Source organism: Pinus tabuliformis, chromosome X, assembly GCF_031772625.1.
Source record: "Pinus tabuliformis cultivar Carrire ecotype Pingquan chromosome X, CPIR1, whole genome shotgun sequence".
Lineage (NCBI taxonomy): Eukaryota > Viridiplantae > Streptophyta > Pinopsida > Pinales > Pinaceae > Pinus > Pinus tabuliformis.
The window spans coordinates 1,076,306,262-1,076,320,665 of record NC_142308.1 but is presented as its reverse complement, the minus strand read 5'-3'; the positions used below and the strand labels follow the sequence as shown (position 1 = coordinate 1,076,320,665).

Sequence of the window (14,404 nt, the reverse complement as noted above, 5' to 3'; positions counted from 1 at the left end):
CCCTCTGCTACTAATCGGGCAATGGGAAAGAAAGTATCTGTGAAAATCAGGCGGTTTCTGGCAAGCCAGATTCCCCACACAACCAATAAGGGCAGCGTTCTAACTTTATCATTGGGAGCGTGTTGCCACCAGCTGTTCCAGGCCTCAGAAATCTCCTCCCCCTCCCAACTTAGGGGGATATTAGTCAATCATAGCATTTCATTCCAGAGGGTTTTAGAAAAGGGACAGGCAAGGAAGATATGCTGGGGAGTTTCCTCGCTCTCCTTACACAAAGAACACCACCCGTGGCCATTTTTCCCCCTTTTTTGGAGAAAATCCCAAGTGGGTACTTTTCCTTGTAGAACACACCAGAAAAACAGCCGAGTCTTGGTTGGCCCTTTCAATTTCCACAGTGACTTGGCCCACCAATTTGGTTCCTCCCACCCCTTTTGGGACATAAGCCAGTCATATCCCTTGTTAGGAGAGTAGAAGCCCGTCTGTGAATGCACCCATCTCAGCTCGTCTGGCTCATTGGTAATAAGAATGTGAGAGTTCAGCAGATCAGCACCGAAAGCCCTCCATTCCTCTTTCCATCTTCCTTCTAGGGCGAGGAAATCCCCTGATAACCACTCTTGTCGCCAAATAGATGAGTTTGCAGGATCAGCAGTTTGACAGAGAAAGAAAAAACCTCTATTATTTAGATGTTCGATCAGATCCCGTGAGAGGGCGTATGAGTTTGGGAAGCCCACCCACGGATCTCTTCCAAGCCTTACTGAGCTGCCATCACCTACTTTCCATGCCAACCCTTTTTCAATAATCTGTACAACTTCCACCAAAGATTTCCAGATAACAGAGGCGTTTTTTGATGATTTGATGGGCTGTCTGATCCATTCCAAAGGAGAGATTGGGTCGATATACTTTCTTTTGGTTACAGCAGTCCAAAGATTGTCCAAAACTACCAGCCTCCAGGCTAATTTAGCAGCTAATGACTGAGAGAAAGGAAACAAGTCCTTTATCCCCCATCCACCCCAGCATTTTGGTCTGACAATTTTATCCCATGCGACCTAGGGAGTAACATGGTCCTTCTTCTGTCCAGTCCATAAGAACCTGCTGCAGATTTTATTTATTTTCAACAGAATGCATTTCGGCACCCAGGTGAGACTAGCCCAGTATACAGGGATGGCCAAAACCACAAATTTAATCAAAACTAACCTGCCAGCCCTTGACAGCCATTTAAAGCTCCAATGTTTCATTATGTCCTCAATTTTCGCCAAAAGCCAAGACCAGTCTTGAACCCTGTAGGAGTCAGGCTTAAGCAAAAAACCGAGATATTTGAAGAGGTCATGAAGGGACTTTGCTTCAAAAGAGAGTAGCTCTTTTTCTCTGTTCACTTCAGAAAGTGAGAGCCCTGCAGTAGTGATGGAAGATTTCTAATCATTTATGACCAGACCCATGGCTTTTAGGAAAATGTCTAGAATCCTTCTAATGTAGCGGCAGTCATCCCGGCTCCCATCACAAAATAATAGAATATCATCTACGAATAGGAGGTGAGTTACCCAAAGATTAAGCCCAACTTCAATCCCTTTCAGATCACCCTGTCTCTTTGCCGCTTTGATCATTAAGCTTAATCCTTCAGCTGCAAGTAGGAACAACAGTGGGGAGAGAGGACATCCCTGGCGCAGACCCCTTTGAGGATTGAAAAAATCCGAAGCAGCACCGTTGATTAGGACAACAATCGAGGTCGAAGAAACACACCCCATAATCCATCTCACAAAGTCATACCTGAACCCAAGGTGCGTTAGGAGAAGCCTTAGATACATCCAGCTGATTCTGTCATATGCCTTAGAAAGATATATTTTGATGATGGCCCCTTTTTTCCGACTCTTTTTGAGGCTGTGAAGGGTTTCCTGAGCTACTCCAACAGCCTCATGAATTTGTCTTCCATCCAGAAAGCCAAATTGTTCCAAGGAAATGTTTTTGGAGAGGAAAGGTTTTAGCCTGGAGGCAACAATTTTTGCAATAACCTTGTATAAGCAGGTGCACAGTGAAATGGGGCAAAAATCATTAAAGGAAGAGGGGTGGTCAGACTTAGGGATGGGGGTCAGGAAGATAGCATTGAAGGGCCTGGTAGACCAAACCTGAGACCCTGGATTCTTCCACCACCGCGGTCAGATCTTCGCCTAGGGCGTCAAAAAAGTGAAGGAATAATTCCACCGTCCAACCATCCGGTCCCGGGCTTTTCTCTTTTTGCATCGACTTTAGAATAGCTTCCACTTCATCTTTAGAGACCGGAGACATCAAAAGTTCATTGCCTTCTTCATCAATGAAGCTTGGGAAGAATTGAGCTACTCTTATAACTTCAGCAATAGAAGCTTCTGTTGGAGCTCTAAATAGATCTTTGAAGTAGGCAACCCCAAGAGAGGCAAGCTCTTCAAAGGACTGAGCCTTTTTCCCCATTCTCTTTTGGCATTTCCCAAATGGTATTTAATTTTTTCCTTCCTTTGGCATATTGCTGGAAGAATTTTGTGTTTTCATCCCCCGCTTGGAGCCAGATAGCCCTGCTCTTCAATCACCAGCTTTCCTCCTTTACCTGAAGAATTTTCCTTCTAGCTGCTTCAAGCTTTCGGATTCTGTCTCGAGAGTCCAAGGTGGCATAGCCACCACCTTTCGGACCTTCCAAAAGATCAAGTTCGACATTTATAACCCTTAACTCCTCATCTTCCTTCAATGTCTTTTGAAGAACCCAGGCTTTAGTTGCAGTCTTCAAACGTTTTAGGTTATTCATGAAAGCCTTACTCCGACTCAGCCCCTCCTCATCAGCTGGCCCCTCCTTCCTCCAAGTAGTATGAAAGAGAGTTTCAAAGGAGTCATCGGCAAGCCAAGAGGCATTGAATTTGAAAGGGGAACCAGGTTTTTTGAGAGTTCCTTTTGCCTCCATCAGAATTGGGAAGTGGTCGGACAAACCCCCTTCACCCACCCAATGTCGAAAAATGGACAATTTTTTAGATAAATCTTCACGTATGAGAAAACGGTCCAATTTCTTCCCCACCCAGTCATCACCCACTCTTTTATTTCGCCAAGTAGGTCTGGATTTGAGGAGCGTAAGATCGATCAGATGGGAAGAGGCTATATTGGAAAGGAAACAGTCTGAAAGAGGGTCTGCACGAGCATTTGCTCCCCAAGATTTCGAGACCCCCAGAGAGAAATTGAGGTCCCCTCCAATGATCAGATTAGGGTGGGCAAGAAAAGATTTTTGGAAAAATGAAGACCAGAACAACTCCCTCTCCTGACAAGGCCCATAAACATTAAGGAGAAGAAGAGGTAGACAGAGTTCCTTAGAGTAAAGCTCCAACGCCAGAGAGTGATCATACCCCCAAGCAGAGATTTCCCTGAGATTTCCTGCTTTATAGCCTGTGACCACCCCCCTAGAGCGACGATTTGCATCAAGGGCTTGAAAGAGCCAAACAGGAAGCAATTTAGATAAAAGAGCTATAATTTCCTCCCCTTTACCAAGAGTTTCTTGAAGCATAAGAATGTCTGGGTTATTTTGTCTGATCAAATCCCTCAAAGCTAGTTTTTTGGCTGACTAGCTAACCCCCTACAGTTGTAGGAAAGAAGGATCATTTCAAAATGTCAGGGGGTGGCTTTGCTGCTCTAAGCACCCCAGTCAGGGATTTTTGTTTTCCATCAACAATATCCATAATTGCCTTATGCTGAGCCTTTGAAATATTTGATTTCCTCCCTCTCGATTTTCTGGGCCCAATTGGCACCAAGTCCTGCTCTAGACCACCAAGAGTTGTGTCTTTCCCATGACGATTTGCCAGCGATCTCAGGTTGTAGGGGGGAACAACAGAGGAGGGTACCGACTCCAAAGTTTCGCAAGGGACCAGGGGTTCAATCGGGGAAGGAGAAGGGACACCAGAAGGCGAAGGCACCGAGACAACTAGGCTGTCAACTGGGTGGGAATTTAAGTTCAAAGAGGAGAACTCCATCTGAAGCTGCCTGGAGGGACCAGGCTCAGAACCAGCAGAGACAGAAGCTAAAACAGAAGAACATAGGGAAAAAGGGGGAGATAGAGGCATACCCGCCTGTGAAGCCCCTGCTGTCTCAGCTGCTGAAGTAGTCTGAGAGGCGGTCAACACAGGTGCGTTCTCAGGGAGCAGATCGGGAACAGGCTGCTGCATAGGGGCGCTTGATGTCATGATCTCCAAGCCGGCCTCTAAGTCTTCCTCCAAGGGTTCTTGTGGGGCATCCAAGCCTGGGTCAGGAGCAGGAAAAACCATCGGCTTTCTGGTCACTTTAAAAGGATTTCTTCTACGGCGATGTCCCAGAGGGCACTCTTTGGCCAGATGCCAATATTTATGGCATCTGTGGCATCGGAAAGGCAAATTCTCATAATCCAGCTTTTGAAGGAACTCCATCTCTCTGTATTTTAACGTCATGGCATTCGCAAGCCCTTCTCGGGGATGTAGACTCACAAGAATCCGTGCCACACTAAGATCATCAGTTTGCTCAAAAGACCTGTCAACCTCCAGAAACTTACCCAGAGTGTTCCCAATGGAAGTGAAAACCGAATCAAACCAAAATTGAAGAGGAAGCCCTGGCAATTTAACCCAGACTGGAGATTCGTTCATTTTTTCTGTCTGGGCATCAAACAAAGGAGTCCATCTGCGAAGGAGGACTGGACGTTTGCCAAAACACCAATTCCTGTCAAGAACCCAATTAACATGATCTTTATGGGCAAAAAGTAGAGTAAACCAACCTCTTTCCAGGGCTTTAATCTCCACTGGTTTTCCTGGTGCATTTGTCCATTCCGATTGAACCCAGTCCCGGATATAATCAGCCGTGTATTTCCTCCCACGCACTCTGCCTACTAGTCTAGACTCAGAGGCTGCCATAGCTTCTTCTACCCGGATGTCCACTCCCAGGGTGCAGCAAGGCCGAAGCTCCTTTTTTCTGATAGAACTCTGCTTTTTGCGCTTCCCCCCCACCACCGTCGTCTGCACATCACCCACCCTTGGTTCCGTTGATGGCCGTGCTTCAGAACCCTCTACACCGGGCAGCCCCTGGCTCCTGTCCTCCTTATCACTATTTGCACTAATGTCACAATTCTCCGAACCCTCAAGCAAGGGCTCCTTTGCTTTCTGTCCCTTCTCAGCAGCTGTGGCGACCCCAGATTCAGGAGCCCCCTAAAAGCTCGCCTCTATTCCAACTCCCAATATCTCCTGATGGATTCCAATTCCAGGTCCATGGCCTGTATCTCTGACCTGATTATCTTTATGAGACCGAGCCCGACTCACTTGAGCAGAGAGATCTGCCAAGCGCCTAGAGATTGAATCCCGCTGTTTGCTTTGATCTGGGGCCCTAAAATCACCTCCTGACACCCAGGGAAACCCTTCTCCTGTGACGGGCCTTTTTCTGACCTTATCATTTGTAGCTAAAGGCCCTCTTGATACATGCAGCCCACGACTTGCCACCACATCCTCTAGTCCTCCTATGAGAGGGGGAAAAACTGAGAGATCGGACCCCAAGGATAGGGAAGGAGGCCTGTGAACAACAATGCGATCCCTACCAAAACTTTCACCTCTGGAAGAGCCACCCCTTATGGATGAAACAGCGAAATCAGCCTTCCGATCGTTAGCCAAGTCAGGGAGAGCACCTTGTTCTTTGTTTGGAAAACCAGCTTTCACAGTCGCTTTGGGGAAAAAGCGTTCAAGGTTCTGGGCTGAAACTTCATGCCCCCATACAGTGAGAAGGTCCTCCGGTGCCGGATCTAAATCCACAAAATCACGATCGAGCCCCATCCCTACCGTTTAAACCAAACCCTAGCCCCACACCGCTGAAACTGGAAACTCGTGGCAGATCCAATGGAGCACTAGTTGTGTGACTTTATTGGGAATTTTTTTAATGTGGATTTGTTTATTTTCATGGATGATTTATGGCGAAGCCTGGATGAATGTATGAAAAATATAGTAAGTGTACTTATTTTACCTTGGTTGATATTTTATTGGTTGATGTAATCAAGTATTAAGTAGGTGGGCGCAGTTTTGTTGCATGGTCATTCTAAAAAAAACCTTTCTACCAAGTCTTCGAGGACGTAGCAAGTGGGATCCTATAACACACCCTCCCACCCCCTTGGGTATTTCTCAAGATATAGGAGGTGTTACATCAAAATTAATATGATCTTCAAGGTATATTATGAAGATGGGGAAACAAAAATCCTCTTTTTTTGACCTCATCGAAACTCAAATATATGCCATTGTCATGTTTTCCTTATCGAGATATTTTCAACAATATAAACTTTACCTCAATTTGATTCCTAGATTGAAATTTGTACTCCTTTAAAGATCAACCAATTAAATAACGCAACGTGTCACCCATATAGCCAATTGTTAAATATGTCATAGCTTAATTCAATGGTATGGTCGGTTAGGATAGATTGATGACCTTCATTCATTGCGCCCCCCCTTCCTTTCCAACAATTAACAAAGGAGGGGGGGGAGGAGAGCGAGGGGCGCTCCAAAATTTGTCAGTTATGTGACTAAACCCCCGCATCTCCCTTCACCAGAGCCACTCCATAGACTTCTTGTTATATTTTTGGCCTATGTTAATTGTGCAACCACCGCCCACCCCCCCCCCCTCTGTTGGGTTGTGTTATATTATTTCCACAACTAGCTACCCTAGTTAATTAGGGGGCTAGAGGGGGCCAGAGCCCCCCTTTGTTGCACCGAATGCACAACGAGGGGGTCACAGGGGGTTTGAGGGGGGCGGGTAGCCCCCCTCTACAGGGTCCGAGGCAGCGCCCCTTGGAAATTTTTTTTGGACCCTATATTAGGTTGGGCGGACCTACCTATGGTTTTGTGCATGGTTTTCGGTCCATGGTATTGGATGCTTTGGCATGTATAAATATGTATTGTAACATTGAAAGGAACATAATGAAAAATCAAGCTAGTAGTCCCGGTTTTGGGATCCAGGGGAAAATCTCTGTGTATATGTGTTTGATGTGTTATGCTCTCGCATTGTTTATTTTTTGTGTTTTAGAATTCGTATGTAGGTAATTTCTGTACGGGGTTAAAACCTACACCAACCGCCCCCCCCTTCCCCACCTTCTTGGTAGTTAACAAGGGGGCGGGGAGTTGCAATCCATCTAGTGATATATGTTAGCTAACAATTTTTTTTTTAGCATTATCTATTAACTGTGAGCTTACCTTATGAGATGCTCTACATAAAATTTCTATTACGTGACAAGGAATTTTATGTTAGCTACCAGAAGGAAATCTTGTCTAGCGCCTTATATTAATGGCACCATCATGCTAAGGAACCAAACTCCATGATGATGTAGCCCATAACCAATAGAATCCATGTCGAATCCACATGGCGTTATAGATCATTGCCACATGTGACATATTTTTGTCCAAATAAACATTCAATAATATTTTTTATAGTTTCCATGTCTCACTTCTACATAGGAATCATGTCATCATCTTATCCATGTCATCCATCCACATGGTAGGAATGCGAACTCATCATGCCCTTTGGGTCCTTGCTAAGTTCATGTTTCATTTTTCATCGTATTAGCATGATTGATGAGAGGAACGAGTGAAAAATATTAATGGGAATATTACCATCTCACCCATTAGATTTTGCCAATATCGGTGTGTGTCATGTCCAAGATTGGGTGCAGTGATAAGAAGCACGAATGACGTCGCACCTTCTATCACCTCCGACATTGCATGAGCCATGTCACCACGTATTAGCCACATTATCCAAATCCACGTCACCTATCTCCTTCACTTCTTGCTGATGTCATGTTGACTTAGGGTGAAGTCACCCTGCCATGTGGCATCCTCTAACAATGTCACATGTCATCCAAAAATTTGACTCTTTCGTCCTCCAATAAATTCGGTTCTACCTTCCACATCAACAATAAATCCATGTCACCATCCACGTGACATCCGCGTAGCCTTGTTAGGCCTACGTGGCCTCTACCACCTTAGCCAGGGTTGTGGGCCCCACCGAGTTTGACCCTTTTGTGCAATGGATTTTTTCCTTTGTATCTGGTCTTGGGAAAAATTCAAGCATGCGTAGAGTTACACTTTGTAAAACCTTTTAGGTTGTCAGATCTATAGATATCCACTCCATTCATGAGGTAATTTAGCACCAATCTCTTCAAGCTGGATATCTTATACAAAATCTGTCCCTACACCAAGTTTCGCCCCAATAAGGGCCATCGTGGATACATTCCTCTGGAATGAAATCCAACTTCATAGTCATCTAGTTCATTTGAGTATTTATGCGAGCGTTTACTGCTGGACTGACTTAAACTTTTGGGGCCAACCTGACCATTTAAAATTTAATTTAGTTTTTCTTTGTAGAGCGACTTGAGCAGCTGGGGAATAGCTCCTGCACCTACCCAAAAATCAACAAATATTGCTGTATTATGGTCTGGTATTGCTCGTGGGTATGGTATGTAGTGGTAATGGCATTTAAATATATGGGAAATGAGGAGTTTCTATCAAGAGTTTCCTCTTTTTAATTCCCATTGAATGAATAATAATAAATATTTGTTTTTATTTGCCTCATTTCCTTTCAGACCTGCAGGTGGAGTACATGGATCCTTTATTTGATTGGATGGAAGCAGAACTGGGAGTCAGGCCTGTGCTATATACGAGCATTTTTGCAGGCAAGTAGCCACAAGAGCTGGTGAATGCCATGGAACGTTTTCTTAAGAAAACAGACAACTGGGAGTTGACTGCAATAGATGCACTTACAGCAGCTGCAAATTCTATAGCAATAGCCTTTGCTGTTTTTCACGGCAGGCCTGATGTTGAAGAAGCTATCAAATTGGTTCGATTAGAGGAGGATTTGCAGGTTTTTTACCGATTTCTTTCTCCTTGTCGTTAGTATTGAAAAGTAGGGATTGAATTATCAATTCATGTAGGCATTTTGATTGTATTCTGTGACATTAGAAACTGTCGAACCTTAGAATTGTTTGTGATGATAATAATGTTTTGTTGTTTGCAAAGGTTGAAAAATGGGGTCTCGTTGAAGGAGGTCACGACGTTGACATGGCAGACTTACAAGTACATATTTCCTCAGCTGTTACATTTTTAGGTCTTGTGAAGTATTGAATTTGTTCGACTATTTCCATAAGTTATAGCTTTTCAAGTTCCAGGAACAGATGTGGGAGTTGACCCTCATGTCAGGCCATCGATATTTTGCTTGCAATTGGTGATACCATGAAGGTGAAGTTCCTATACCTGGTGTTGAAGAGTTCTTTGGAGAAAACATACTGTTTGCTATGATGCAGAGCTATTGATTCTTTAATACACAATATGCCATTCGTTATAACAGGAAAAATTCATGTCAAAATTGGAGATTACTATCTTGCATTCTACCTCTATCCAAAAGCATCATGCTCAGAGGTTTTATGGATTACTTTTATTGATGAAGCCCAAGAGCCCTCACTGGGCAAGATTTGATGGGATTTTATATATTCTTCTGAATAGGTGTCATTTGTCTGTTCGCTTATGGCTGAATGGTAAATAGAGTGCACTTGCTATGAAGAGACCAAGTTGCAAATCTTGTGGACACTTTTCCCACCATTCTAATGTGGCGCCAATTAATAAATAAATATTAACTTCGCATAAATATTAACTTGCAGTTCAATGTCTTACTGCATTGTAAAACTTCTAAGTTTCTTCCATATTTAACCGAGTCATTTAAATACTTAAATGGGGAATTGTCAATCCGAAGAATCATATATTGCAATGACATACGAAGAATCATATTTTGCAATGACATACTACACAATAGGACTTCTAAGTTTCTTAAATATTTAAGCGACCCATTTAGATACTTTATATGCAATGGGGGCGGTCGTTAATCCAAAGGATCATATTCCAATGGATGTTGTGTATTTCATGTTTTCTTAAACATTATTTAACATTATTTATTTCACAGGATGATCAATAGTTTAAAAGAGTGGTTAGAGAATTATAGTTGCAGTCCGAGACAATAAAGCATTTATACATTTAATGACAATCATTATTAAAAAGCGATTAAAAGACAATGGTACATACATCTTTATATCTAGATTCTCATGGATTGATTTTCAAAATGGTTTTTAAATGGCGGTCTGGCTATTAATGCCCTCTATGCATATATCTCATGTTTTGCATCAATGCCTTTCATCCAGGTATCTCATGTTTGCATCGTTACTACACATCCAGGTCTAGGTATTAAACATAATACTAATTTTATGAATATAGTATTACAAGACATTTATAGTCGCTAATATAAAGGTTAGTGTTCCTTTTTAGTTTCAGTGTGTTTTAAAGTTTCTCACTTGTGTTTCGAGTGTGGATGTGAATACTTTTTAAAGTTTTGTAGATCTGTGGATGTGAATACTTTTAAAGTTTTGTATATTGATTGATTTTTTTATTTCTTTTTTGGTTTTTTGGATGATGGTAAAACTGGTTGTGTAGAGAGACACCTTCTAATCTAATATAGAAGAGGTATTGTGATGTATATAGAAGAGGCAGTGTGATGTTATGTTATGTAAACAAAAATAATAAAGTAATAAAAATAACCTTACATTAAAATAAAAATAGTTTCAAATTAAAATAATAAAAACAAAAATTCCATATTATTATTGTTCTTATTAATTTTTGTTGGGTAGTTAATGTAAACTTGATCTGGTCAAGTTACCGATAGTTTTTGAGCTCTAGGTTTATGTGAACCCATCGTATTCATGTGGAATAAACTAGAACCCATCGTATTCATGTGGAATATAGTTTATTTAGAAGGAGCAAGACTCTTTATTTATAGAAATTTAACGCTACTCTGGATTTTGTAGTTGTAATATTTTTCATGATATGTTAAAACTTTTGAAAGGGCAGAGTTGTTTTTGAGATGATTTGGTAAGACAATGAGAATGTTTATTGTGTATAAAAATTTCCTAAATAAATTTTTTTGTTTTAAAATTTAGAGCGTGTGAAGGATCAAAAGTTCCCTTCCATTGGCAGATCAAATAGTAAAAAAATATTTTTGGACCGAGATTAGACTTTAACAATGATGGATTGAAGAATTAGCTCCTAGGCAGGACAAGATACAAGGGGAAGCTTGGTACATCGACGCATGATGTGATGGGAAAATAACCTACTTGTAGTACCGAATACCTCGTGGTTACGGAAGGTCGGATGATCGAAATCTAGGGTAGAATTCGTGGATGAGGATCTTAAGGATCAGGAACACAAGGGTTAGAACAACGTCAGACAAGCCACAAAATGGTCAAAATCTGTCATTGAAGCCTGAAGCTGTTGTGACAGACCTAAATGGAAAAGTTTGTTACATGAAAAACATTAGGTGGTCTTATAGCAGTAGTCTGAAAATGAAAATTTCACCAACAAAAGTCATGTTGTTGAAAAGTTTCTTCAAATCAATTGTGTAGTTTTTACAAACCCATCATCAATAACACATTGCAAAAATGAAAAATGAAAACACAAAAAGGTTTAAAAACAATAAAAAGGTTAATGGTTAGATGAAGGAAGCCTATAAAAACGTTAAATTAACTGCAATAAAAGAATTTATGATTCACATCATAAATTAACCTCAATTTGGAAATAAAAGAATTTATAAATTAACTTCAATTTCGAAATCAATACAATGATTGGAGTTGACACATTTCGTTAAATATCAAAGAAGGATATCAAGAAAGTAGAGAGAGATGAGTCTTATAATAAAATTGATAATGAAAGGTTGAAAAGGACATTGTGGCATGAGTGATTGATCATAATCTTTTTTTTGTTTTGTTTTGTTTTGTTTTGTTTTGTTTTGTTTTGTTTTTGTTTTTTTTTTTTTTTTTTTTTCTGAATTTAGACTAATTCTATTGAGTAAAATATAGTACAATCAAGAGAAACAAGAGACCGGCAGACCGGAAATGATGAAACCATCAACCTCGGTCCCGGAGAAAAAGAGAATCAATCTCGGAGCTACATCAAATAACTTGAGAGCAAAGACTGACTAACTGACTTTTACCCCACAGGGGCAGAAACTTCAACACAATGTTTTTTCCCTTTCTTTTTATTGAATTTTGTCCAGCCATCATGGGGAGTATGAGCTAAAACAACTTGAAGACTGGAATTCTCTATCTTCGGGATCTCCTTTTCTGATTCAGAGGAGGAAGTCTCATGGGCGCGTTTCTGGGAGATTGCTGTGACAGAGGTGTGCCCCTGAGCATCTGTGGACGGATCCATCGGCTGAGGCGCCTGGTCCGGTTCTGAATCGCTTTCCTCATCCTCCGAGCTTGGGGAGTCAGAGCTCCCTGCTGGCGGCGGAGAACAGGGGGTCCAACGCTTGGGTTTGGATTTTGCAAAGTTGCCTTTTTTCGTTCTTGCAGTCAGCGATGGGCAGGAGTTCTGCAGGTGCCCTGTTAGGTGACAGTGACGGCATCGGAAGGCAGTGTTTTCGTAATCTAGGATCTGGGTCCAAACAGTGTCATTGATCTTGAGATTGATTTGCTCTGGCAGTCCCTTGCTTAAATCTAGCTCCACACATATTCTAGCATATGTATAAAGACCTTGTTGTTCCCTCCAGTAATCTCCCATTAAAAAGCTGCCCAAGGTGTTGCCTATTTGCCTGTATACTGCTGTGTGCCACAGGTGTACTGGAAAATTTGGAAGTCTGATCCAGACAGGGGCTTTAGTGATGACTGCAGAAGCTGGGTCAAAATCTGGGAACCATGGAGTTAAGAAGAGTCCTGCTGAACCCATGAACCAAGGGCCTTCTTCTAAGGCCTTTTCGTAGTGCTTGGGATTGTCGAACAGAACTATAAAATATCCCTTTGCACAGAAATAAACCTTGCAGTGGTGAGTCCAGTTGTCATTGATCCAGTCATAAAGATCCTTTGAGCGAGGCCAGAGCCCATTGAATCTGCAGATGATGGCCCTTTCAGCGAATTTTTGAATGTCGTCTGCAAGGTCAGAGTGGGAGATCTCAACAGAGGGAACCTCTTCCAACTTGTCAACCAAAAAAGGCTTGGGTTTGGGAGGTTCAGGGGAAATGGGTATCTCAGAGCGGACTGCAGCTTTGTAGGAGTATGGAGGAGCAGAACATGATTGACCTGCAGCTCCACCTCTCAAGCGAAAGGAAAACACTAAAGAGCTATTGTTTTTTATGCTGTAAAAAGAGAGAGGAAGAGGATCATTGAGTTGTTTACCTTGGAAAATAAGTCTCTGTAGGGCTGAGGGGATCCCAAGTCGGTGTTCCAGATTTTCTTTGAGGTTCTGCACCAGATCTGATGGGTATACCCATTGCAGAATGGTCTTGCCAGAGATCTGTGCGATTTGAACCTGAAAGGGGGCAGAGGAATTTTCAAGAGATTTCTGGAGCAGCACAGGGCTTGAGTCTTTTGGGTCTCCCATCTCTTGACGCAAGGGAGGCTGAAGGGGAGAGAAAATCTTCTGCCTTAGGTAGCTTTCGCTCCAACTCAGATCCGCTGCAAAGGGAAGGGCAACAGATCTGTAGAGAGGCCATTGATCAGTGGAGGGGCCTGAGCTGCCATGGCTATGCGCGCCTGTGCACACCGCATGGAGGTTCGCAGCTTTCTTCGGCTCAACATCCGCATGGAGCTTCATCTCGGGTTCGCCCTTCTCCTCGTTGTTTTGCCCAGGAAAGCCGAGTCGATCTGCTGAGGAGAGTCGGAAAGGGAGCAGGGGAGCGAATGGAAAGACCCTAAATCGAGCTTCCCTTTCAGCGGCATGGCCGCGCAGAGGCCAAGCGGCGGCCGAGGACAAGGAGGCGACGGCGGCGGCAGCTTCGCAGCTAGGGTTCGGCTTCGGCTCCGATTCTCCGCTCAATGCCTGCTTATCAGGTATTAGGGTATGCTCCGGCCTTCTGTTCTGGAATCGAACTTCCCTTTCATCGGCAGAGAGCCGAGGCCAAGCGGCGGCCAAGGGCATTGAGGCGACGGCGGCTGTAGGGTTCATCTTCGGCGCTAATTTCCGATTGATCATAATCTATTAACTGATAATATTATTGTTATTAATTTTTTAATTAATTAATAAAGTATTGTAACAAAATTTTGAAAATATTAAAATTATATATGGTAATGTCAATATCTTATCAATTATATTCTTTATATTAATTATATTGAAAGTGAAATATAATTGGTAAATAATATTATAATGACATTAATAAGAATATTATTATAATCAGCCTAGATCCATCTTAACTTCGGATCTATCAAGCACCTAGAGGCGTCAAATCTCTTAAGGCGCAAACCTCTTTTTTGAGTGCAAACTTAAGAAATTTGATCCCTCTTGGCGCTTGATATATCCATAGTTAAGATGGATCCAAACTGGTAGTGGGAATTCCTGTTGTTAATCCCAAGGGGCTTAATGATTTTTGATCCTGAGGCCTCCAT

The 14,404-nt window shown here is 42.4% G+C and overlaps 1 protein-coding gene across 2 annotated transcripts in view; it reads left to right on the top strand.

The window, feature by feature from the left end:
- The window catches only part of LOC149143555 (uncharacterized), an 86,665-nt gene extending 77,492 nt beyond the window's left edge, over positions 1-9,173 (top strand). For both annotated transcript variants that reach the window (XR_016264817.1, XM_089449588.1), the window contains exons 6-7: positions 8,573-8,850; positions 9,006-9,173. Coding sequence is in view for 1 of the 2 variants with exons in the window: in XM_089449588.1 (XP_089305714.1) it covers positions 8,692-8,850; positions 9,006-9,110 (264 nt within the window). In the remaining variant the exon portion in view is untranslated. The remainder of the gene's footprint in view (positions 1-8,572; positions 8,851-9,005) is intronic.
- Positions 9,174-14,404: the final 5,231 nt, after the last annotated feature.